Source organism: Falco punctatus (assembly GCF_963210335.1).
Source record: "Falco punctatus genome assembly, chromosome: 8".
Classification (NCBI taxonomy): domain Eukaryota; kingdom Metazoa; phylum Chordata; class Aves; order Falconiformes; family Falconidae; genus Falco; species Falco punctatus.
In genome coordinates this window covers 46,850,640-46,876,584 of record NC_137588.1, presented here as the reverse complement: position 1 = coordinate 46,876,584, position 25,945 = coordinate 46,850,640, and the positions used below count along the sequence as shown (strand labels likewise).

At 48.1% G+C, this 25,945-nt stretch overlaps 1 protein-coding gene across 2 annotated transcripts in view; it reads left to right on the top strand.

Annotated features, from left to right (window-relative positions):
• The window catches only part of FGF18 (fibroblast growth factor 18), a 98,690-nt gene that overhangs the window by 25,506 nt on the left and 47,239 nt on the right, over positions 1 to 25,945 (top strand). The window contains exon 3 of one of the 2 annotated variants that reach the window (XM_080399988.1): positions 16,596 to 16,776. In XM_080399988.1, the coding sequence (XP_080256114.1) occupies positions 16,596 to 16,776 (181 nt within the window). Of the gene's footprint in view, positions 1 to 10,425; positions 16,777 to 25,945 lie in introns of those variants that run through there. The other variant, XM_080399987.1, reaches the window with a different exon arrangement.

Below are 25,945 nucleotides of genomic sequence, written 5' to 3'. Positions count from 1 at the left end.
TTTTTAGTATATATTTATTCTGTTTGTAAGTCGGTTTCACTCTCCAGCGCTGGTGTCCTTTTGCCATTGCTCTGTTCCCTAGAAAGAAAGTGAGGGGGAAAAGCTAGAAGAATTGGGAATGGGGAGGACTGAAGGAGAAGAGAGGCAGAGGAGGAATCGCTTGTTGCCTTTGAACTCTGTGCCTCAGCAGTTGTGTGCCGGGCAGCCCGCCCACCAGGCTTTGTGTCCGTCTTTGCTGTAGGATGCAGTGATCTGTTGTGGCTCATTTTGGGGCAACCTCCAACGCAAGCGTGGCAACTTGCTAATGTGGTTGTTTTATCAGGGGTGAAGTGGTCCCAAAGATTGTCTTTGGTGCTTGAAGACAACCGGTGCTGGCCCAACCTGTCAGTTGGTTGTAGGGTGCTGGGACTGAGCACTGGAAAAGCTCTGACTGGACGGTGGTGCAGAAAGTAACTGAGATCCTTATCCCAGCTATATATTAACTTCATAAAAAATTAAATTGATGGAGCTGGAGATGAACGTGACCTGGGTCTGTGTTCATATGAAGCTGCGCTGTCACCAGGTGCTTAGGTGAGCTCTCCTGAGTGATGAAGCTCCTGGGGTACATGTCTCGGGGTGAAGTCCTTGCTTCCCGGCAAGATAGTGCGCGTTCCCTATATCCACCCGTGTTGGGTGAGCTGGAGATCTCCAGCCTCGAATGGAAAATGTGCGTTTGCACAATTAGCGTGGCCCCTTCCTTCCCTGGGAGCAGAATGGTTTATTGATTTCTTTGGCCCGCTCGCCCCCACCTATTCAGCAATAATGACCCTTCCACCCCAACTCTAAATCATCCCAGCCTGCCTCGCCCGTAAACCCTCTAATCTTTTTTGGGTTGTTGTTGGTATTTATGCTCGTGGAGGTTTATGATCTGTCGGCGCTGGCTGCTGAAATGCTTTATTTATCCATACGCTGGGCCACACAGGGAGCGTCCTTATTCTGGTATCATGTTCAGGATGCTGTAGTTAAGGTTTGTGTCAGCACTTCCATGCACAAACCTTGTTATTCAGGGGTTTTGCAACTCCGTGGAAAAGAAAACCAGCAACCTGGCACGGTGAGGGGAGGCTCAGAGGCACACATGAAAGCCCAACAACCCACTGCCCATTTAGGGATTATTAGATGGGCAACGTCTTTCCTTGAGGAAAATGGCCAAAAACATCCTCCTCCTTTGGTTTGATTTTGTGAAAAGAAAACCCTCTTTTGTGTGCTTGTGTCAGTATCAGATGGGGAGAACACAGGGAGGTAGGACACAGGCTGGAATCCTCTCTGGATACTTAAAAAATCAACGCCTGGACCGTGCAGGACACAAGTGCCTACTGCTGTGCCCAGCTTGCGTGCCATGGAGGTGGAGGGGCTAGGGGAGGCAGTGGCTGTCCCTGCCGCCCTGTGTCACCTGGCCGCTGGCTGCCTGGCTCGGCACCACAGCCCTGCGAACAGTAGGCAATGGGGTATATAAATGTGATTTATTGCCCTGTTAGTGCAGGAGCTTGTGGGCTTCTAAATTACTCGGAGATTTCTCGATAATAGAGGGAGTGCAGTATAAACAGGAGAGATAATAGGGCTTGAGAATGGATTTCAAAGCACTTTTGGGGAAGGAAAAGTTTCATGGCTGTTGGCAGGTATGGGGTGATGGCTGGCTCAGGTGGAGGAAGAGCCTTTACACACCAACCCAGTCGGAATATTTTTTTGATTGCTCCTTCTTAATGGCTGATGGATTTTGTGGGCACTCCACGGAGCAGCCTGGAGCAGAGCTGATAAGTCAGAGTGAAAATGCTCGCACAGCCCATTAGCCCAAGACAGCAGGCTGGGGGTTGCGTCAGCGGTAACGTGTTTGAGCAGAACTGATCAGCCCCGGGTGTCCGCAAGCAGGAGCAGGCAGGGATGAAGTACCCTCCGGTTTCCTCAGAAAGGGGATGCTGTGGCAGCAGGGTGTTTATAAAGGGAAACTGGGAATGCCAAATAGCTGCTCTCAACCCTTCTGTCAGCAGGTACCGAGCTGGCGTGGCTGGCAGCCCTAAGTTACTGCTCCAGAGATGCCTTTGGTTTTCATCTCCAGATGGTGCCGGCTGGTCTTGCAGCACATCACCGTGTGTAGCCAAGGGGACCCCGCCACCGTGCACGGCAGCAGTGGTGGCACAGGAGCATTGTTCCAGGGAGGGTGGCAGTGAGCTGGGTGGGAGGTGCAGGAACCCATCTGCTAACACATGCCTTCAGGCTGGGGCTGGGGGATGCCCAGCTTCAGTGCTTGCTCCCTCTCAGCCCTTGGTTTGCTGACCACCTTTGGCGGGCATGGGGGGAGCAGGCTGGTGAGAGTGCTGGGTATGAGGAGGAGCATCTTGGATGCCAAGGGTGATACAGAGGTGGTTCCCATCTCTTCTGTTTTCCTGTGAAGCTTTTGGAGATGGCCATACATTTTGTTCATTGGATAGGAACTTCTAAGCTATTTTTTCACGTCTTGGTCTTATGTTGGGGATGTTTTCGGTGTGAAGTCGTGCTTTGCTGATCATTCCTGGAAGCTCTGCAGCATGTCGCTGTGCAGTATCTCAGACCGTGGTTTCAGGTAGGGCCACCCTGGACAAGTGATAGGAAATGGAAAAGGTTGTTGTTAATGATGACTTTAATTGAGTTTTGCTAAATAAAAGAAGGTCTTCCCAGGTAAGTTGAAGAGATTTATTTGAAGTAAGTAGGCCATTTTCCAATGGAAATTGGTTTTGTCCATCTCCTACATTATCAGGGCTCCCGTGGTGATGTATTTGGGGTTGAGAGCACATCCTGCTTTACAGTTCATGGAACAGGTTTTGCAAGGCAAGTAAAGCATAAAGCAAGATCAAAAAAAAAAAAATCTCCCTTGCAGAGATGAAGAAAATTTTGCATCTTTGCATCTTATGTTTCAAATAACCAATCAAATTACTGATTAAAATCATCTCTGAAAGCCCTGTTCCAGAAATAGCTTGCAAGGCTTTTGTAAAGATGTTTCTCACGTATGTGGGAAGAGAACCATGCAGGAGCAACTCTTACATTGCAGGTGCTTGGTCGTGGTAAGCTGGGGAGCGGACAAGGAAACTCGTCAGCAATGTGTTGTCAAAGTGTGCCACTGAAAGGGGGAAAATCTGTTTGAAGGATAAGGGGGTGCTCATATCCATGGCTGTAATTTCACAAACTGCTATTTGTTCTAGGGAATCTGCGTTTATTTTTAGGTAAATTACTCCTCTCTTTACCATGACTGCTATTCCTCAACACCGTTACTCTGGGACCTTGCCTTTTACAGGTCCCAGTGGGTTTAGAGAACTCCAGGGGCATGTTCCTGGGAGCTGGTGTCCTGCTGGATCGTACTGTGGTTCACTTCCCTGCTCTCGCCTGTTCAGGAACCTCCAGTGACATTTCTGAGCTCCATACCTGAGCTTTCCTCGCAGCACAGCAGTGCTGGGCACCTCTGGTCCCCTGCTTGAACAGGGCAGATGAATCTTACATCCCCTTTCTGTAAATTTTGGGGTTTGATGTGTACTTTGCTTTTCAAAAAGCAAAGGTTGTGCCCCTGGCTCTTCCAACAGTGTCCCAAGTCAGGGCTCACCTGATGGACTGTCTGGATACAGTGGGTGAAGTCCAAGGGCAAAGAACATGTCATTACACAGGGCCAGCATCTCTGGTGAGCGGGAGCTGGAAGGAGAAGAGGAAATGGCCCACTGGTGGTTGGTGTTTTATTGGGTGTTTAGACCTGAGGAGAAGGCACTGTCTCTGAATCATGGCTTGAAGTTTGCAGAGATCTTCCTTGCATACAACTCCTGTTCCTGTTTTGACACCAAAAGCTCTGGATCAGCCTGGCAGCTGGGGTGGGGCAGGACCACAGGGATCCCTTGTACCACTGCCGAGCGTCAGTCACGTTCAGCAGCACCAGCCCTGCCATCCCGGGCTTTGGGTCAGGATGGAGACCCCAGAGAGGCTGTCCCCCAGGCTGGGCATCTCCATCAGGTGTTGTCATTAGGCTCTGAAAGAGAGCTCAGCCCAGAAAGACAGGACTTTCCCCTGCTTCCCCCCCGCCACTAACTGCTGTTAGCAGGATGGTATTCATATTTACCAGTTTTCAGTGATGTTTTAGTGGTTTCCATAACATGGATCTGCTACTTGCCCTGAACCTGCAAGTGTCCCCCTTCAGAGTGGAGCTGTTGGAGGCAGTGGGAGTAAAGAAGATGCTCAGCTGAATGATGGAGAAGACAAACTTTAAATGTAGGAGGGGAGGGTGCAAGCTTTGGGAGAGATTTTGAGTCTCAAACAGCTAATGTTAGCCAGTTCTAAAAGCAGGTGTGAAAAAGTGAGGCAGGCTCGTGGGAATGAACGCAAGGCACAAGCGAGGTATCAGCAGCACAAACGTTCCCAGCGGAATGACTCCTGCTATTTCAGTAAATCCCTCAATTGCTTCCAGTTATTGTTAGATGGATTAACCTCCCAGTCCTTGGCCACAACCATTTTCTTATAGCCCAGTACTGCGCAGAGGCTGCCAGATCCTGGGATGAGTGAGCAGTGACACCTGAGAAGGTCGCGTTCCCCTTGGCACCATTCCCATGTAGGGTCACTAGGTGTTATCTTGCCAGAATAAGCAGGAGCTCATAAGAGGAGTCTCCTGTGAGACTGGTTGGAGCTTAGTAAAAGGTTGCCAGAGAGGAAACTGGATAGAGGAAAAATGGGATAATTCGGCAGGGTCTCCAGGCATCTCTGCTGAATCAGCTGTGTGCTTTTGGAGAAGCCACCTTTCACATGGGAGCAGTGCCTGGAAGCTACTATCTAGGGAGATAGTTGTTAGCCACATCTCTATTTTCTTTGCAAATGCAATGGAAAAAGGTGTTTTGGAAATCCCGCGCTGAACTTGTGTGTGCTGCTCGGCAGTTGCCATGTTTTACCCTAGAGGGAGTTGCTTTTCTGCAGTGGGAGCAAGGATCTCTGTGTTCTTTGGACGATGTCAGGGGACTGGGATGAAAGGAGCTACCAGGATAAACATCAGTTCACTGCTGCGGTGCTGCTGCTGCTGCAAATGTTTACTTATTTTATGGGGAGATGGGTCTCCGATGACCTTCCGTCTCCTTCTGACGGTGATGTTTTCCTGAGTGTCGCTTGGGTTTCCCATGTCTTGTGCTTTTGCTCCTGTTTTTGGGGAGGTCCCGGCTGGGCTGGTATGGAGCAGAAGAGCCAGAGGTGTCATCTTGGACCTGACGGGCCCGTGCTTTAAACTGGCATTGTAAATCCTAGGGGTGAATGACTCTGCCTTTTTCCAGGGTGTGGAAAACCCCTGACCGGTTTCAGGGAAGTGGGCTTGGGGTTTCTGCTCTGCCCTACTGCCGTGGCCAAACAGGTTTGCAGCTGGAGCATCTGCCCTGTGAGGAAGCTGCTGGTGATGGAGGGAAGGAGAGAAAAGGTCGGGAGTGCTTTGAACCTGGCAGGTTTTTCAGTAATTGGGCTCAGGTCTCGTTTGAAGAGACAAACAAATTGCTGGTAAGTATTTTTAGTGGGGTGCTTGCACCTTTTGTCCCAGGAGCACCCTGCTGGGTGGGCTGCCCTGGTCTCCGCTGCAGCCCAACCCGCGCAGCCACACTGGGCTCCTCCAGCACCGCGCATGAAACGGGGCGATGGGACCCACAGTGTGCCGTGGCAGCACTCTGGAGATGAGCGGGCTTGGGGAGGGGAAGCCCCCTCAGCCTTGTTTCTCCCCTTTGCAGAGCTCCCTGTGCTTTGTGCCAAGGCATTCGAGTTGTTTCAGAGCAAGTTGGCTGCTGCTGCTGGGTCTGCATCAAAACGGACCTCCTCCGTGGCTCGCCATGCAGGCGATGCGTGCGCGGGCACAGGTTGCTGCGCTGCTGCCTCATCAGGGACCATGTTTGCTCTCGCTGTGTTTTGGGCTGGCGAGATTTTATGGTTTCCTCTCAAGGTTTTGTTTCTTGAATGCCTGTTTCAGCTGCTCAAAAACACTAGCAGACAGCTGCTTGCAACAGTTTGAATTGCTGAATGGTTTTAATTCCTGTTATCAGGGCAGTTTATTTCAGCAGGATTGTTTTCTCCATAAAGAAAAGAAGCTTTTTTTTGGTTCTGTTTTTTTGTTAAGGCAGTAAAGGCAGTTGTAGTATGCCAAGCTCCCCAAATCCAGCTGCGGACTTTGTGGATCCATGATCTCGCAGAGGTTGGTCGGGGCTGTTCTGCACAGCCTTGCTGTGGTTTTCTTTGCAGTGGTACCTGTGCTGTGAGGAGGGACACAGGCATGAAACTATTTCTGGAAAAAAAAAAAAAATTATATCCTGGTGCTATCAGGAGGAGCAGTGGCCGTAGCACAGAGCTGGGACCATGCATGGCCTCTGCAAAGCCTGAAGGACGTTGCCACTGGTCAGCAGAGCGTGTGGGGCCAATGAATATTGAAAGTTCCCTCTGAGCAGGGATTGCATCCCTTGGGAGACATGGTGGGAAGCAGGGGAATTGTTTTGGGGTTTGTTTTGCCTTCATTGAATTTGATGATATCAGAAGTAACTGTGGTGAAGTGGCAAGGATGGGAGCTTAGCTCTTCCCCAGCAAAACCATCTGGGGAGAAACCGTGGTAGGAGATTTCAGCTGTAGAGGGGAATATTTTGGAAAGCTTCGGCTGTTGTGAAGGCTGCTCCAGTGTAACACATCCTCCAGAACCAATCCTGTGTTCTCTCCATGGGTTGTGTGTCTCAGGGTGGGGTTGGTCTTCATGGTAGGACGTGTCCAGAGCAATGCACGTGCCGTGAGGTCTTGGTCCTGGGGAGGTGCGAGGGTTTCTGCTGGCACTGAGGTTTGAGTTGTGGTGATTATATACTGCTCAGGTCCAGGCCATGTAGTTACAGGGCAGTGCTGCTCAGGTAGTATTTGGCACCAAAGAGGATGACACCTGAGCGGGTGGCTGGAGTGGGAGATGGCAGGTGGGGCAGTGCCTGGAGGGGATGTGGGGGCTTCACCCTGTCCCTGGATGGCTCCACTGAGGTCTAAAGTGAGTAGCAGAGTTAAATAAACAGTTGGATGATAGTAGTCCAGCTTATTCCTGTGTTTCTTGTAGTAAAAAAAATATTAGTGCAGTTGTAAATGGGAACGTTGTACATTTTGGAAAACTGAGTACTGAACATGAGAACAAAATTGGAGCCCTGAAACCCAACCCATCCAACTGCTGTCTGGTGGGTTTGAGGGCTGCAGCATTAACCCCTGAAACTTCCTGCAGCCCAGGCTGCACAGAGATGCCCTATGGAAGCCTGAGGTGACCTCATGAAACCACCATGGAAATGTCATGTGTTTAAGTGAGGGATGAATCTGTTTGCTGAGCTGTTTATTGGGGTTTATTTTCATATCTTCTATTTCCTCCCCCTACTTCTCTTTTTGAAACCGCTGTTCTTACTGTTCTGGAATCTTCACACTATTTCCTAAAAATGTAGTTTCACAAAGATGTAGTTGGATTTTTTTAAATGGAAAAGCAATGGATCTTGTGGGGCAGAGTGACAGTGCTCAAGCAAAGCTGAACTGCTCTGCATCCACGTGGGCCCTAAATCTCCCTGCGTCACAGTCTCTTCCCGAGAAAAAATCCTGTGGATAAACGACAACTGGGAGTCAGGGTTGCTGAGCTGGCCTTTAGCTGGTATCACAGATGTCCTACAAGACCCTAGGGCTGGAGGTTTTAAAGCTCTGTCGTGATCTTGTGTGCCAGTTTGGGAACCCCAGGAAGGTTGATCAGAGCTGACAAATGTGCGTTTCAGCGTGTCACTCTGCTGCGTGGAGGATCTCAGCCATTGCCTGGAGACCTGTCGGCCAGTGGACGGAGCTGCAGAACCGAGACCTGCAGATCCCCTTGGGTATGCGGGGACTTGCAGCCACCCTTCGTGATGACCCTGGAGGATATGAAGTACCAGAGATGGAGCGGTCATGTCTGCGGGGCGTCGGGTGGCTTCGGGTCGGACCTTCCTTCCAGCACCGACCTCCCTCGCAAGCCCTGGGCAGCAGCTTTGGAAGGCAACGTTTTGCCAGTCGCAGTGGAAGTCAGAAAGACCACCCAGTACTGATAAGGGCAATTTAGAAAGGAAGGGGAAGATTGTGAAAAGAGGGGCAAAGGGGCACAAAGGGAAAAAAAAAACAACCCACCGCTGAACAAAAATGAAGATCAAGACTGCTGCTAAACACACTGCCTGCGAGGGAGGTCTCCACCGTGCCTTTTCTAATCTAGAGCCAGCAAGGATTGTATTAACAGCTTCAACGCAATGGAACAAATTAATCCCTGATGTAATTGAAATCGGTGAGGTCTCACAATAGGTGAGTTTGACCCAGTGGGATAGAAATAGAACAAGTATTGGAATGAAGGAGTGAAATGAAGTCACACTGTTCAGCCATTGGTATTTCATTCCTAGAAACAAAGGCCAGACAAATGCAGAGAATACATGGCTCTGTTGGGCATGGTTGAAAGCTGCTCAATAATATCAAGCTTTGAAGGGATATTTCTGTGTGGAGAGGAAGTATATAGCAGAGATATAACAAGCATTAGAGAGAAAGAAAGACAAAGAAAGAAAGGAAGAAAAAAAGTCCTGCTTGCTCATTGCCTGATTGATAGCTGTGGTAAAATAATGCCAGCCCTGAATTTAAAAAAAAGATGTATCACAACTGGAGAAAAAATAAGAAAAAGAATTAAGGTCTGAGTTGTATTCCAGAGAATCAAAACCATCAAGAGCTTGTGGCAAGAAGCGGTGCCCTGCAGATACCCCCGCTGCTGAGGTGCACAGGGTTGGCTTGCTTTGGCTACCGCAGGTAGCAGGAACTGGTCCCACTGGGGAAGAGGTTCCTGTTGGCACTGGGAGGTGGCTCGGTCCTGGCCCTTGGGCACTGCTGCACCACGGCACGATGCTGGGGCGAAGGTGGGCGGTGGAGGGTGGGCTCCCTCCTGCAGGCTGTTGAGCTGCTGTTGCTCCTGATTTATATATGCTTATGGTGATTACATAAATTATAATTTATGATGTGTATATATATATATTAAAAATATGGTAATTGTGTATAAAATAATGCGACTTGAGGGCTGCAGCCAGTGACCTGGTTGTGGATCGGTGGCAAAGGGCAGATGCAGGTGGGATGTGGAGCCCGTTCGGGAGAGCTGCATTGCAGTGCTTCGGCAGCGCTCTCGTGCTGGGCTTTGCACCGGCAGGCAGTGCTGGCTGGAGGCGCCTTCCCTTCCTCTGCTCGCACACGAGTACAGCTGGGGTTTTAAAAGTCATTAATCAAGGCTGAAACCCTGCTCTTCCCCAGGCTGAACCATTTCCCAGGGTGGAACAAGTTTAAAATGTCACCATTTCACAAATGGAGCGTTTTCACAGTTCTGGCAGAGGCTCACTCCATCATCAAAAGGAGAAATTTGGTTTTCTTGAAGGTGGCATCATCTTTCTCTAGAAAATGGCCAAATACTGACTGATGGGCCATAAAACATTCGTTTCCTCAAACTCTCTCAGATTCCAGTTTTTTGGCACGCGCTCCCGCCTTCCTCGTGATTTCATACCAGGCTCATTAACACCGCTGTCTGCTGTCCCGGGGGCAGGGGACATGCTGCTCCAGGGGACCCTGGTAGGACTGGTACGTGGCTTGGAAAGCTGGTGGGATCTCGGGGCGATGCTGGGGAGTCTGGCTGAGCCATAGCTGTATTTCTCAGGGGCTGTGTGTTTCGGAGAGAGAGAAGGTCCAATGCTGCCCAGAGATTTAATGTATGGCTTCTCTGAATGTGGCAGGCAGCTCTGGGGGTAAAAGGAGGCTCCGCTTGCAGAGCAGCTTTTGGATCCAAGTATGTGTCACTTACTGAGCTGCATGTCCCCTCTTCCAAGCCCTGGAAACGTCTTCTCTTTGGGTCTTGTGTAACATTTCTGAAATCCAAAGGGATGGGCAGGCTCGACCCCAGCATCACCCCATTTCCTTCTCCTTTCCAGCTCGTTCCCTACATGCACTTCACTTAAAAGTGCATTAAACAAAGAGCAAACATCCTTGAATTTCACATGCTGCAGCGACATGAAAGCGCTCGAGTCAAAGAAATGAGGGGCTGGATTTCAGGGCACACCTGTGCAGGAGCGGGGGGTGCTCTGGGCCAGTGTCTCCTGCATGGGCCCGTGTCGAGGGTGAGCTCGGCACCATCCTCGGTGCGGGCAGGAGCTCCTCTGTGGTGGGAGGAGGTGGGGGTGGTCTGGTGCTTGGTTTGCATCCTTTCTGAGCATGGTGGAATGGAAGTGGGGAAGAGAGGGGAGAAAGGGAATAGCCTCGATGTATTGCAAGGAGAAGCACAGGGGGAAAAGTATTATCCAAACTGGACACTGTTGGTACAAGAATGAACCGATGTAAACTGGATGTACATATACTTGGTAGAAAATTAAGGCAGTGGGTGTGAGGAAGGTGTTTCTGAAACAGCCTTCTAAGGAAGCAAAGACAGAAGATAGTTCATGACTTGATTTATGAGCTGGCTATACGGTGGTACAGCTCTGGTGGACCGAGATCTTTTGGCATCTGGGTTTTAAATAGGACATTCCTGCTTGCCTGTTGAAATGGTTTTTCATACCAAAAAAAATATTTCAAAAGTATTTCAAGTGAAATACTTTGTAAATGCCTCTGGGGGAGTCTTGTGTGGAGTCTCACGTCTACATCATTTGTAACCACCACTTCCGTGGTGCTCGGCGTTGGCCTTTCTCACAGTGCATCTTGGAAGGTACACAGGCATCATCCGAGGTGACATCTCCCAAGGTTGGGAGCACAACTTAGCTTTTTGGATATTTATTTTTTGAAGTAAAAAATATTTTTCTGTGGATAGGAGGAAGAAGCAAACACCAAAACAAAGGTCTGCGTTCTGTTACTTTGAACAGCTTAGTTCCATTTGTGCCATTCTGGCACTGTTGTGCCACAGCCTCTCTCCCATTAGATACACAGAGATTCACTCGGCAGTGCCCTCTCCCTTTGCTCCGGGCTCCTGCTGTGCATCTGAATATGGAGCGTTCATGCATTAGATAAATTTCCAAATGTGCTTCTAAGCCCAAAGAGGTGACTATGTCACTGAAGCAGTGCACATCCACTTCTGTTGAGCTTCAAACTAGGCTCTGTAACCTGGAGGTAACAACATGCTGGTGAAGGACTGACTTTGCAGTTAAGAGGAGGAAAAAGCAGCAAATGAGGAGTGCGTCGTGTTTCACTGTATGCTGTGGATGGCTGCCATGGTGTGCTAGCAAATCTTGCTGTAATTGGCATAGAGGAATTTTGCCAAAGTCATGGCAGCAACGTGGTTTGTTACTTGCCTTTGCAGACTTGAGAAAGATCTGTCTTGGATATCCTCTTGTTGACCTTACCGAGTTAACTTTCATGTGTTTAGAAGGTCATGGAGAAAATCATTAATATTAGGTTGATTTGATGGCTGAAAGGTAATAAGTATTTCCTGCTTATCAGATGGGGTTTGAAAGGACTTTGAATAGCTTTATTTGTTTATCTTTTGCAATCGGAATGGCCCTTAGCAAGAGGGATTTTGTATTCCTAGATTGGTTTGGGGAATGACATATGGTTTGCTCTCTGATGAGGCTTGGAGGCTCTGTAGGATAAAAAGCAAAAAATCAGGAAATTCTGAAGTCCAGCTCCCAACTAACTTGGCCATGCTGTGGGCCTTGGACATCTCATGCTGTAATGCTTTATGACACGAACAATAACAGATTAACATCCCCTTTTACTGGAAAGCTCAAAAGAGAAAATTCAAAATGTGGAGAGGTTGGTTGGATGGAAAGGCAGATCCTGTAAACATGGCTTGGCACCGCGAGGCTTGCGCTGACCTCGGCGGGGCTGTGCTTCCTCCCTGCTCACAGCACGGCATCGCTGCCTGCAGCCCCCGGTGCGAGCTTGTGCAGGGCTAACGCTGCAGTGCTGCTGTCGGAGGCTTTTGCTGGTCTTGAGTGTTTCTTGGATTACTTAATGGTGAAACCTTCGGCTGCATCAGCAAAACGGTCTTTCTCTCACCCTCCAGTCATGCTTTAAACCGAAGGATCGTTGTAAAGCCATTTAAAATGAAATCCACTCATTGTGTTAGAATCGTTTGACAAAAAAGCACTTGAAAATCTCCCAGTGTGGGCTGTCTGAAGATGTTTCTGGTTTCTGTGGCTGTTTGGAAAGGAGGTAGGACTAAATGGACCTACCTTGAACGACTGGGCAAGTGCAGTGAGAGGAGGGAGAGCTGCACCTTGTCAGGGGCGAGGCAGGCCTGGTGCAGCAAGCGAGGCATTCCCGATGCACGAGTTGGTTGAGCTGATGGTTGTTTTTAAAAGGAATGCTGTTTATTCCCTTGCATGAGGTCTGTATCGCCAACTGTATTTTGGGGATGTCTTTGTGGCTGTACGTTCCAGCTGTGAGATGTATGACAAATAAATAATAAATGGATGAGGAACCGACTGAAAAACAGAGAGGAAGAATAAAACTGAAACCAAATGTGATGCTCTGTTTTAACGACTGGGGTTTTGCGGACTATAAACCATTGGCAAAGAATGAGATGGAGCTGTATGAAACCCGTGATCCTGAAGTGCTGAAGTTGTCCTGCATAGGTAGTGGCCCATATGGGTTGGATAGATTTGCAAAATACACTGCAGTACAACCCCAGATCCCACCAAAACACTGGGGGAGATAAAGTGATGCAGGAAATCCTTTCCCTGTCCCCAGAGGGTGTCCCCCCCCCGGGCACGTTCCTGGTCAGGAGCTGGAAGGTGCAGGCGGCTGTTCATTTCAGAGACAGGTTGTGCTGCACTCTGGATCCAGAGTCTGTAGGTTTTGCTGCCTAGAGTGTGGATGCGTGGATGATCGGATTGAGAGGCCAAAACCCCCCAGTGGTCATTTCATATATCATGTTACAGTAATAACATATTAATATTTAAAAAAAGGTGTGTGTGGGGAAGATTACTTTTTGCTTTGGTGAACAGAAGTGAAAGCCTTTAAGTGTTCAAGTGGGGCTGGGACTTAAAGACATTTCTGCATTCGTTTTTGTGTGGTTGTGATTGTTATAAAAATGTGTTTGGGGGTAGATGGACTTGGTTTTAGTTGACCTTCTTGAGTGAGTGTTGGTGATCAGTTACCGAAGGAGGCATATGTTACTAATTTTTTTGAGATTTATGAAAGAGGGTCTCTCTTATGGTATATATAAATGGACTTTCTTATCTCGGTAAAGTTAGCTGCTTGAGGGAGTATACTCTTTAGGGCAGGGATACTGTGAGAATGGATTTCAGCAATGATCAAATAGGTTTTATCTCATGAAATCGACACTGCATGAAATTTTATTTTAGAGTATTGATACTCTCTGCTGCAGGCCAGATGCAGCCCAGGCTGGCACAGCTAATTCTCCTTGGCCACACTCCAGCAAAGCATCCTGTTTCAACAGAGTGGTTAAGCGTGTGCTTATCTTTAAGCAGGCAGCTAAATCCTGGTGGTTTCACTGCTGCTCTGGACGGCAGCTTCTCGACCCCAAGGGTCAGCCGCACGCAGAGCCTGTGGCATGTTCCTGCTGCAGGATTTCTTTCCCTGGGCTAGAGTTGGGCCTGTTACTGGGGAAGTGATGGAGTGATACACACTTGGGCTGACTTTATTTCAGGGGTTGATGTCCCCTGCTGATCCCCCCGCCAGGCTACCGCTGGGCTTGGACAGGGCGTTGGGGTTGTGGGTGATGCCAGCAGGCCCTTGGCTGGGGCAGGAGGAGATGTCATTCTCCTGGGCTGCAGCCGTGCCCTTCTTGCAAAGGGAGGAGACACTCAATTAGCTGATGCTGGGCAGGGGAACTGTGACAAGTGTGTGCAGGCGGGCTGGGAGCCACCGCGCAGCACGGCTCCAAGGGCGCTCCAGAGTCCACTGCAGCTACGGGCTGGGGCCCTGCGGGGTGAGTGCTCGAGAGACAATTAAAAGAGAGAATTAAAACATGTTTTGGAAAACAGATTGCCTTTTCTGCTTGAAGTTTCCAAGAAAGCAAAGCAACCTGCCCTTCCCCCACTTCAGATCCCACCTGTTTTGTTTTTTTTCCTAGAAAAATGTGAAATTCATTAACATGTGGTGAAAGCAATGTAACGACGTCATCTTGATTTAAAATCTGTTTTAAATCTTAAAATGATGGAGCCAGAATTTTAACTGCAAATAGCCTTTCTTTTGTGGGTACGAGGCAGGCTGTCAACATTACTTGAACATCTCCGGTTTTAGTAGTTTAGCATCCTTTGCAATAATGTGATTTGAAAAGAAAGCAAGGAGAGACATAGGAAGAAGAAAATAAATGAATATTATTCACATCAAATGCCAAGCCCTGCTGGCTGTCCTGAGACATAGCTGTGGGACCTCGGGAGAGGAGGGTGAGCAGAGCCTGGCTCAGTGACTGCTGTAAGCTCTGTCAGCATCCCGCGGTGCCCTCCTGGCAGGTGCCACGGCTGCTTCTCCTCTCACATCCTCAGCTTTGGGTCACGGCTTCTTGCTTGAGCTGTTTTCTAAGAGTGGGAAATATTGCTATGATTAATTGCGTATTTCTTGTCTGTCACCTCTGTCATCACCTTGAATATCTGTTTAGACCCAGCGTTGCCCTGAATCTCCTTTTTCTCAGCCTGTGCGTTTGGCTCCTGCAGCCTCCTCCTGACTTCTGACAGTGAAGTAAGAGAGTTAAATCTCTCTCTCCTAGGACTTGGGATTCAAATAGCGTAATCCCAGCATTTAATAAGGGCAGCAAAGGTGATCCCACAACATCCCTGTGAACCTCATTGCTGTTGCCACTGTGTTGAATATAATGTTTTTGTTTGTGTTGCTTAGTGAAGGTCTGGTGCTAAGCAGCACTGCCTGCCCGCCTGAAGTTTTCCTCCTGCTGCTGATCTGTGTGTCTATGTGATAACTGGAAATGCTAAAAAGTTCTTTTGAGGTTTTGACTTTCAGGGAGCATTTGGCTTCAAAATATTTGCTGGTATGAGGTGACATATACAGGAGATTGAAGTGGGGCTGTTTTATGCTGTTTTGTGTGTTGTGGCCACTTGCTTTTATGTGTTTTTGCCTGGAATGGACCTGAGTGAGGATTTACTGACCCTTTTCATTTGCATTGCCAGCTCCATCCCCACACCAATACACCAGAACACTCTTGCTTGCAGGCTAGGAGGGGTGCAAACATGCCATGGTGGGAATGGGTTAGGAGGAGAAGTACTAACCCTGCTAGAGGTAAATGTCATTCTTCTGTCAGCCCCAAACCTAGGCATCATTAAATTCCCACGTGATTCTTATTTTGTGGTGGATTTTTTCTCTAACACGCAGGTGGTACACAGTAGTAGAGCTCGACAACAACGAGTAGACTTTGAATGGTCTTTGTCTTGGTCAAATCAAAAATTTTGTGTGCACTGCTCAAAATTTTTTTGCTTTTGGTTTCCAAATGATTTATTGTCCTGTGGAGGGAGTCTGCCACCAAAATACCATCTGTCTGTGAGTTTGGTGTGGGCAGTGTGGGCGTTGTGGTGCAGACAGTCTTGGGGACAGATCGTGGAGTGGTTTCTGGGCTTTCATACTGTTTGGGTGTGACGTGCTTTTGGGTGCTTACCAGCCTCCCCTTTCAGAGGGCATCTGGAGAACGTCTGGGTTCTCTGGCACTTTGACCTTGGGCAAGGCAGGACAGCTCCCTGGAAGCAAAAGCAGGAATCCTACGGTGTTTCTTGGGAACAGTTAAGACTGGAAACAAAGCCTCCAGAGAAGGGTAGATGTGTCAGAGAAAGTTTTTGGTAATATTTTAAGGCTGTAGTGAACTAAGGTTAATTCTCTCCATTGGCCAGAAAAAACAGATGATGTGGCTCAAGCGATCAGACCCCTGCTGCTAACAGCCCCGCGGCTGGACATGCTGGTTTGGCTCTTGCTGGCCTTCGTGATCTCTGCCCAAGCTGTGGCCCTGTTGAATCAGACAGAGATGCATCCACAGAGGGTCACCCGTGAGCTGGCTTCACTGAAACCAGAGCTGGCAAAAATGTTAGGCTGAAGAGTGCCCATGTACGAACAATACCTATCGTAGTAGACATTATGCCTGTGCAAATCTGGAGTCCTGTCTGCTAATGTCAGCATAAATATTTTTTTCCCTTGACTTCTTCACCACAGCTAATCCAGGGAATCAATACAGCTGCTGAAGGTGAAGCACAAATTTTCTGAAATGGAGTTGTCCATCCCCTTTCTCCCAAATGTGTCTGTGTAACGTGGTGTGGAGGCTATGCACATGCAATGGAAAGCCTAATTTATGGCCAGCTTGGCTGACCAGGATTAAATCAAAGCAGGACCGAGCAGAAGTTTCTACTCAAAAAAAAAAACAACCCCACAGTTTGATTGTAAAAGCCCAGGTTTGGTTTACTGTCGAGAGCCAGCTCTGGCTAGAATTACATGTTGAGTGCCTGATACCGCGGCTGCAGCTGTCAAGCAAAGGGCAGCCAAATCTGAGTCCTCTTGCGCCACGTGCCCGTTGGCAGGTTGGTGTGCAGTCTTTCTGTCCAAGATGCTGGTTGTTTCATAGTCTGTTCTGTTCTCTCTCCCCGCTCCCCATCCACTCGCAGATGTTTGCTGCAGAGGAGAATGTAGATTTTCGGATACACGTGGAGAACCAGACGCGAGCGAGGGATGACGTGAGCAGGAAGCAGCTTCGGCTCTATCAGCTCTACAGCAGGACAAGTGGGAAACACATCCAAGTGCTCGGCAGGAGGATCAGTGCCAAAGGAGAAGATGGAGATAAATATGGTAAGAATATTTACTGGGATCCCCCAGACAGCAGGTCAAAGGCTTTAATCCTGTACATCAGGCTGAGAACCTCTTGGGAGAAAAATAAAAGCAGCAATAAAAAACAGGATAAAAGGGGAAAAAAAACCTTTCCAGGTTAAGGACATGGAATTTGTTGTGTTGGAGCAGGCTGTCAGCCCAGCTCCCAGCTGCAGGCAGTTCCCACAGTGGTGTCATGCCCCAATGTATTAGTGTATAGTGGTGCTTGAAGAGGAAAATCTTTTTCTGCCCAACAGATGAGCTCGCAGTGTGTCTGCTGTCATTAATAAATGATACCCAGGTTGGTGAGTGAGGATGTTCTTTTCCCATGATCTCTGGGCTTGAGTCTGGGTGAATCCAGTGCTTCAATGAAGCACTCTTGTCTTTCTAGGCAGGGGTGACACTTGGTTTGAGCTGAAATGAAGCAGGCTTTGGAGCTTTGAGAGCACCCCAGAGCTTAAGCTGAATCTCGGGGTGTGTAGAACCGGCAGGAACACAAATAACTGAACTTTCCCTGGGCTAGCAGCGTGTCAGCCACTCTGTAAATTGCACACAAGCAATGGGCTAGAAATGCTGCTAGCAGGCTGAATTACAAAAAAACCCTCTGTAATTCCAGTACATTTTGAAATGGTTGCAGCAGAAATACTTTTCCTCCAGTTGATTGCTGGAAGGATTTGGGGGCTGTTCGAACAAGTGGTCCTTTTTCTGTTGTGAATGTACAGCGCATGTGTTCATGCATTGCTGCAGAGGTGTGTGTATGCACTGGCTAGCATGCACGTTCATGCGAGCCTGACTTCATGTGCAGCACTGTCGAGGTGGAGGTGGGCTACGGTGATGGCAGGTCAAAATCTGGGAATGGCAGTTGTTCCCTGGGGAGCTTCAGGCAGGACGAGGTACCCGCCGTGCCTAGCACAGAGGGCAGTTACAGCCACCGCTAGCGTAGGCAGAGGAGCAGAAGCTGTGCCCTGGGAGGTGGCAGCTAGAAAGCACCTGGCTGGTGTGGAATGAACCCCCCCAGCTGTTGTGTAAAGTCACCCAATCCATCAGAGAAAGCCCTGCCCCGAGGGCTCATCAACCTTGTCCTTTGTCATTCCCAAATTTCCAGATAAAACAGGAGTGGAAAGTGCCACTTGGCTGCTAATTATTGTGTCATTTTATTGCATTCATCCTCTTAAGGTTTGATATGTAAACTAGTCGCTGCGTGCTGGCTGCTGGCTTCCCAGGAAACGCTCTTGCCCACGGTGACTGTCAGGTAACGTGATGTAGTTTTCCTCTCCATAAAAGAAGGCAGCACTTACAGTGGGGTGCAGCAGGGAAGTGTGCCCGTGAGCAGCTGACAAGTGCTAATTTATGTGTCAAAGCCCATCTTGTCCCCTTCATACATATGCAATCGTGTCTGAACAACAAACCCTGGCGCAGGAGCGTGCTTGTGACCGGTGGTGATGCTGCACAATTGCAGAGCTCGAGATCTCCCGTCTGGGATGCTCCCCGGTGCCCACGGTGCTGCCCGTCACCAAATCCTCTCTGCTCCTGGCTGCTGGCATCCTTCTAACAAGCCAGAGTGCTTTGGCCACGGAGGCCATGTGCTGACACCCCACCTGCCCCCTCCCTGGCGCTTACTAATGAACCTCCTTGCCACGTCAAGCTGCAAAGCCTTCCTGTCCCTAGCCGTGCTAAAAGGTTATGGAAATCTGCTCCTCGTCGTGCTTGGCACGGGAACACTTAGAGCATGATAATCGGGGAGACAGTGAGGTGGGACATGGAGGTCCAGGATGTGACCATGCAGAGCTCCTAGCTGTGATAATGAAGGGGGGGGGAGATGTCAGAGTTACTGAAGTGAGAACCATCTGTGTTACAGCCAAAACTGGATACAAAGGCAATGACACAGGATTCATTATGTGCTGGGAACCCCTCCCCCCAGGCATTATGACAGAGTAACCTTTGATCAAGACCAGAGAGAGGCTTAAACCAGGTCTGGGGATCTCAACAGTTGCAAACTTTTGATCCACATCTCCGTCTTTCTGGTCGGATCTGCCTCTGAGGGAGGACACCTTTACTCTCATGCAGCAGATGGCTGGTTTTCCTCCTGCCCTTTTTCTCCTCTTCCCTCTCTTCCTCCTCTGCGCTGGCTCGGGGAGTCAGAGCCAGGCTTAGGGCTGGGCAGTGCCCGGCTCCTTCCCTGGCCATGTCGCCCTTGCAGATGGTGCAGTCTCCCCCAGCTTCTCCTCTGTCTTAACCCTGTCCCACTGGCGGGGAGATGATGGTGGAGGTGATGTGGATTGATATCCTAAGGATTACAGCCCGGGGAAGTCTTTGGGAGGATGAGAAAGAGATGTGGGAAAAGGTGCCCCTGAGCTGGCTCCAGCCCTGAAATCCCCCAAGAACTCAGTCCCATTAAGAGAAGGTGACACTGGGCAAGGGCAACGCAGACTCGATGTCTTCAGTGGTGTGGCTGTGGCAAAGGTCCATAGTGCTCATCACCAGCAATTAGCACTAGCCAGTTTTAAGGATGGGGGAGGTAATAACATTTTAGCACCTCTTTCCTCTCTCCTCCCCTACATTCACAACTGGTTAAAGAGCAGTGTCCAAATGAAGGGAGGCCTTTTTTTGTCTCTCTCTCTTTTTTTTTTTTTCACATATACAGCTTCCAAATGGCTGGCGTGGGAGGGTTATCCTGCCTTTGAAAAGGGAGGTTAGTTTTATTGCAAGGTTTTATTGACTTCTGAAAAACTTCTCACCTCCTGGTTGAAGGGAATGCCCAGAAGAGAGAGGAGGTGGCAGATCTCAGGGCAGGGAATTGCTGTTTCCAGGCAGCCACCATAAGTACAGCAAAGCGACCTGTACAGCAAAAAAGGGGGAGAACTTACTGCAGGGCGGGGGGAAGCTGGCTGGAGCGAGCCCCCCTGGGTGTTCTGTCCAGGTCTGCAAGTGCCATGTGCAAGGGAAACTGTACGCTCTGCAATGCGTAGTTTTGCTGCCATAATAATTCCGGTACGTAATTTTTGGTTTATGTGTTCTTCGGGGCCAAGATCTGGCCCCATGTGTCAAATTATTAAATGGCAAATTAAGTCAGTTAATAGAATTAATTGAGTCGATGTAATCCTTTTAATCAGATGGATTTGATCCCTCCTCAGATGAATTAGAATCCATTAACAGATAAGTCAATTATTGGACTAAATTAAATCTAATAATAATGCCTGCTGCTCTCAGCAACACTAATTAATCTAAATACACTTACCTATCTCCCAAGGTTGTTGAGTTTTTTTTAAGGCTTAATTGATGTTCCAAAAGTGCTCTGAGATCTTTAGATAAAAGACGATCTATGTGAACAAAATATTATCTCTTAACAGACTATAAACTAATTAAAAGAGTGATCTATTTACAGATTGCATTTTTACTTTAATCTCTTCAACCTATTCGGAAGAAGTTTGCACTGGCCCAGAAAAACAATATTCCTGTTATAACCTTATTATTACTTTACAGGTTCCTAAGTGGTCCTTTCATTCAGAAAATGAAAGGGGGAAGGAGGAAAAACAACCATTAAAGCGCTGACAAAAAAAAAGAAAAGGACCTGGAACCTTTATATTCTACCTCCGATAAATGGTACAGATAGGGAAGAGAGGGATCAGTGACCTGAAACCTTAGATCCTTTCATTTATTTTCATTTCACAAAAGGCAGAAGACATTCTATCCTGTTTGTTCACGATCTTTGTATCCGGCGCAGTTGGGGAGACAGAGCTCTCTTGGTTGGGTGAAGGCATTTCTTGCCTCATTTGTATTTCACAGCCATGTGATTTTTGTTTTAATTTGTCCCTGGCTACTGCAGTCCTGTGGGGTGACGAGAAGCGATAGCCATCAGGAGAGAGGCGAGGGGGGTGTGAGGGGTCTTTGGGCTTGCCCTTTCTGCGGAGGTAACTTTTATTTGCGGCGAGCGCTTGGGTGTCCCGAAGGCCGGGATGTGGTATATATATGTAGGGGGACTAGTCGAGGCGTTCCAGGGTGCTCTCCAGTGGTATTTTGTCCTTTGACCTGATCTATCACAGTTTAAAACAACTCTTGGGTTCCCTAGAAGGTTATAAACCATCTGTTTTACAAACCTTCTTGTCTGTAGCATGGGAGGCTTTGTTTGAGGACACCCCATGCAAGGGGCAGCGCACAGGGATGACATCTCCTTCTTAGCATCCCATCGCTGCCAGTGTTTCCAGCCACCCAGGGCGGTGGACCCAGCGCCAGTGAAATCCTTTCCGAGTCTCCCCTTGAGTTCAGTGGGTTTTAGCTCAGAACTGGAGAGATGCTCTGCAACAGGAGGTTTGGGGAGGTTAACAAACCATGGGTTTGCTAGCAGGTGGTTGACAAATCTGGGGTCAGGCAGACCGAAGAGGGAAGCAAATTCAAGAGGTGGAGTGCATGCATGATGCCAGGCATTACCTCCACGGGTCACGGGCATTCCTGGTACAGCACATCATGCCCTGTACAGATGTGCTTTTTCGGGTGGTACAGGGAAAGCGAGGAGCCTCCTTCCTGGGGCCACCCCAGCCTGGGTGATGTGCTCCCCAGCTTGCATCCCCACCTCCTGTTCTAGCTGGAGCTTCCCAGAGATGCCAGGGGACAAGCCCATGGAGAGCACATTACAGCTGTCTAGACATCAGCCACACTCCATCCCGCCAGAGATTTCATTTGTGGTAGAAGCGGGCGCTGTTCCATGAGGAGGTGTAATACGTGTGGAAAATATTATTACAGCAAAATAGCCTCCTTTAATTGACTCTGAATTTTGCAGGATTCCTTCCTAGGTTTGGGTAATCCTGTGCTCTCCAGAATTAATGAGCTGACATAGCACTTCTTCGGGTTTGGCAGCCTGACAGCTAATTTAGAACTCCCTAAACTCATTTCACTAATGACTCCCATTTGTTCTATCTCAAAGCCTGGAAACAAATGCAAAATACCAGTGCCATTGTCCCATCTTTAGCAAATCATTCTTTCCCCTCAGCATTTCTGGCACCTTAACAGCAAGCTGCCTTGGGAAACTTCATTAACCCTTTCCCTTCCTAGAATAGTTAAAATCAATTTTGATCCGCCTCCGGGGAAGACCAGGAAGAAAAAAACCCAAACCCTAAACTCGTTGTGGCTGGGAAGCGCAGCATTAACCTGCAAGGAAGCCGGGAGATGTAGCCCAAGTAGAAACTGGGGTTAGTTAAATACACTGTATTTAGGTTCAGAAACCTGCCTGTCTTCCCAGGAGCCAGGTACCGCACGAGCTGGGATGCTCCCAGTAATGTATTCGGGGAACCATCAGGGTGGCTTTTCCCTATTTAAACGACGTATCGCTGCCTCCAGTCTCTTCCCATTACAGTTTTGACGTGACAACAAGACAAATAATTTTTTTAAAAAAGACCTTTTATCTTCTAAACCATTTATTTTCACTTACTTGGCCGGGGGGCAGAGCTGACCCCAGCGAAGGGGCGATCACTCACCCTGGCAGCTGGACAGTCATATGGGTCTGGGGACCGGCCTGAGCCCAAGAAGCCTTCGCCGTCCAGCTGCTGTGTTGTGGCTCTGGGTTTGGGTTTTTTTTTTCCTCTTCTTGCCCAACGTCCCCTGATTGCTTGATTATTTTTTTTAATTTTTATTCTCCCCTCCCCCCTTGGAGAGTGGGCTGAGTAGTGTGCCTTGGCTGCTCACCTTCCAGGCGGCTCCTAAAGGTTCAGTGGCCATTTGAAATGTGCTATAAGCACCTTATATGAACCATCTGTATATGTAATACTCTTTTTTTTTTAAATGATTATTTTTTTAAACTTTATTTTTTTTTATATTTTATTTTATTCCGCTGTATTCTGCACCAGGGTAGGGGAGAGCTCCACTTAGACAGGATGAGAAGTTTGGGAAGGAAAACCCAAGCCTTTTGCTTTTTGATTCATGACAACCCTATTTCCAATGATGTATTTCTTGCTGGTTGCCTTTACTTGTGGTTTTGATAGCTGCTACCCCCCACTCCCACTGTGGCCGGCTTCACACCTGAAGTTCAGCTCTTTCCACAGCGGCCCCTGTTCTGTACCTGTAGTAACAGCAGAAGCTGTTTATTTTTCCTCTGCACTACAGTGATTTCTGATTTCTCTACTTCTGGACCTTGAGATAGTGTAAAAAGCCTTGACTTTCACAGAAAAAATAAATAATTCACCTTTTAGCTCTATGTCCAAACTTCAAGGCTCCATAATCACTGGTCAGGGTTCGGAAAACATAAGCCTGCCTGTCAGTAAATATTAAGGACCCAGAAATAACAAGAAGTAATTTAGAGGTCTGCTGTTAATTTGTCATTTTAAATTTCTGTGTGGAGTGGGAAGTGAGCTACAAAGTGAAAAATCTTTATTTTCATGCAAGTCATAAAAGGGTTTTTGTTAACAGTTTGTGTGTGTATATAATTCTGTGCTGTGATTTAAGTGTTCCCATTAGAAATGCAGAATAGGAAATAGGATCCCATCTGTGAGCAATTTAAGAGGAAGTGAGACAATGGATTCGATTGCTGCTTCAGTTTAGATAATCAATACAAATATTATTAGTATAGTGATTTATCTTCTGAGACACTTTATGAAAATGTGAATGCCAGACCCTGAAGACAGGTCAATATGATATTATCTGTTCCTGCCTTGCTGTGATTACGATTTTTTCCCATGAAGCTCAAGCAGCTGCTTTGCTAAACATTCTTCCCTGGCTGCAACAAAATCACATGGAAACAAAGTTGGGGCTTCCCTTTCTCCTCGGTGACTCTGAAAACGCACTATGCATGTTAGTACAAAGATTACTTTTATCTGGAATTTGTACCTGGGGACTGCCGGGTGGGTACTGGGAGGTGATCTTTAAGGTCCCTTCCAACCCAGACCGTTCTATAATGAAGTTCTGGAAGAGGTTTGCTTAATTTTAAATATATTTCTAGGCCATGAGTGATTGTGTGCACAAGTGCTGAGAGAGCTCCTGTGAGTTTATTGCAGTTTTATGTTGGTGTCTGTTATTGAGCCTTGTATTGTGCTATATGCGGTTTTCCCATATCTAAGGATTCAGCCAGTCACGAATTCAAGTCAGTTCTTGGGATGCAGTTAAAAGCATCCTGCGAATAGGCTAGTCTATGTTTCTGAAAGGATTCTTTAATCGCTTTTACTTTGGAGAGGGGGGAAGGAAAACATCACCAACAAATTGTCTTGTAAATTTGGCTTTGGTCTACATCACCATGCATGTTGTCAAGTGGCCACTGAGATTTGTCCTTCATGAGAAACATTTGGAGGAAATGAAGTATGTCAATAACCCTATGAACAACATGCCTAATTAAAGACAGGATGGGAAATTCAAAACTTGGGGTGTAAAGAGCGCGCTTCTGCTGGAAAATAGACACGGGATCTTGTTAGGCTGCTGTTTGAGAGACCTGAAGTCAGGAGCTTGCTTTGCTTGAGACTTAATGTTGGTGGCGTTAGCCAAGCTGCTTGGCTGGAGCATCTCCTGTGCCCTGTTTTGCCCAGGTGGGGTGGTAGGACACTGAGGCTGGACCCTCTAGACAGTGCAGAGAGAAGGACCTTTTCTCCTCATGTATGACAGAGTAGCACAAATGTCATCGTCTCAATCTCCATGTGTGTCCTTCCCTCATTTCCAAAAGAAGTGTTGCACCATTCCCTTGACCTGTGTGTGATGTCAGGGTAAAAGCATTGCAAATGGAGAGATGCGAAAGAGATGGTGGTAGTGGACACCACACCGGCAGCCTGGTTAGAAGTAATTATTTGGTGCTTTTAGATGCTGTGAGACCATTCCTGTTTTCAGGCCGGGGTTTCCTCAAGAAAGGTGTTAGACTTTATAAAAAAATAAGGCACTTTAATCGCTCAGATTTCACCTCAGCTCTTTTAAAAACCAGATAGTCAGGAATTTCCACAGCTGCGAGGTGGAGCACAGCAAACATTAACAACGCCGCTAGCATTGTGTGGCCATCTGGAAGAAGAGGGAAGAGCCCGGTCCCCTACAAACTGCACCAAGCCTCAGGCTCGGCAGAAAGGTGAAAAATAATGAAGCTCCGAAGAGAAGAAATTGCTGATGCATGACGCTTGGAAATCTGGAAGAATCCAAAAAGGGAGCTGAAAATACCCCCCAAAAATGACTATCTGTGGCTTGAACGAAATAGTGTCCGATCAGCATTCAGAAACCGCTGAATTCAGGCCGTTCCAATACTGGCATTTTCCAGACTGCCTGCCAGTCGGATGCAGAGGAGAACACGTGTAGAGCGTCTGCGGTCTCAGCGCTCGCAAGAAGGGGAAGGCGAGCTGAAAGTAAAGGGAATGAGAAGGTCCAGTAAAAAAACCCCTATTTTTTCTTACTATGAGGAAGAGAGGGGGTATTGGGCTTGGGGGGAGATGGCTGCATGGCTGCAGTCTGTGAGCATCCCTTTTAATGAGCTGTGCCAGCAATAAACAGCACACGCTTTGGTCCCTGATGAGTTTTAAGAATTTTCTGAATGCCCATAACAGACAATTAATGCTTTTATGGTGATGTAGGAACTGAGACCTTCTCAATGTCTCCTGAGCTTTGTGTCCCTGACTTCTGCTGTAGCTGCTTTGGGGATGTGCCTGTCCTTTGCTGATGCCACCTGGACCACTTGAGCTTGAAGAAGCAGTGGGTAGTGCTTAGGTTTATTTTGCCCTTGTCTCTGATGGCTGAAATGAGTGCCTAAAAAGCCTTCTCCTCGGCAGTCACAGCTGCCAAAAGGGTGCCTTTCCTCCCAAAGAAATAAGAAAAAAAATCCTGCCTTCTGCCGTGACCCTGCCACCTAGTCTAGCTGTAATGAGTTTTGGGTCTTCTCCCACAAGCAGATTCCCTGCCATCACAACTGGAAGGCAGCTATGCTGGCGGGAAGGATCCGGGCCCAGCTATGCCATGGAAGGGAGTCCCCGTTCTCTGACACTGCTCAGCTGTTCTGTTCCTCATCCAGGAGCTGGTGAGATGGAGAAGGAGCGGGTGTTGTGCTGGAGTGGCACATGGTGACTCCAGCCATGGGTGTTTGAGCATATGGTCGACAACGTACGCTTGGGAGCCTGGCTTCAGGCTGGCGCAGCTGGTATGGTTTGGTTTATACCTGAAGGTCTCAAGTGCTTTAGGAAGAACAAGCAGGAGATGAAACGGG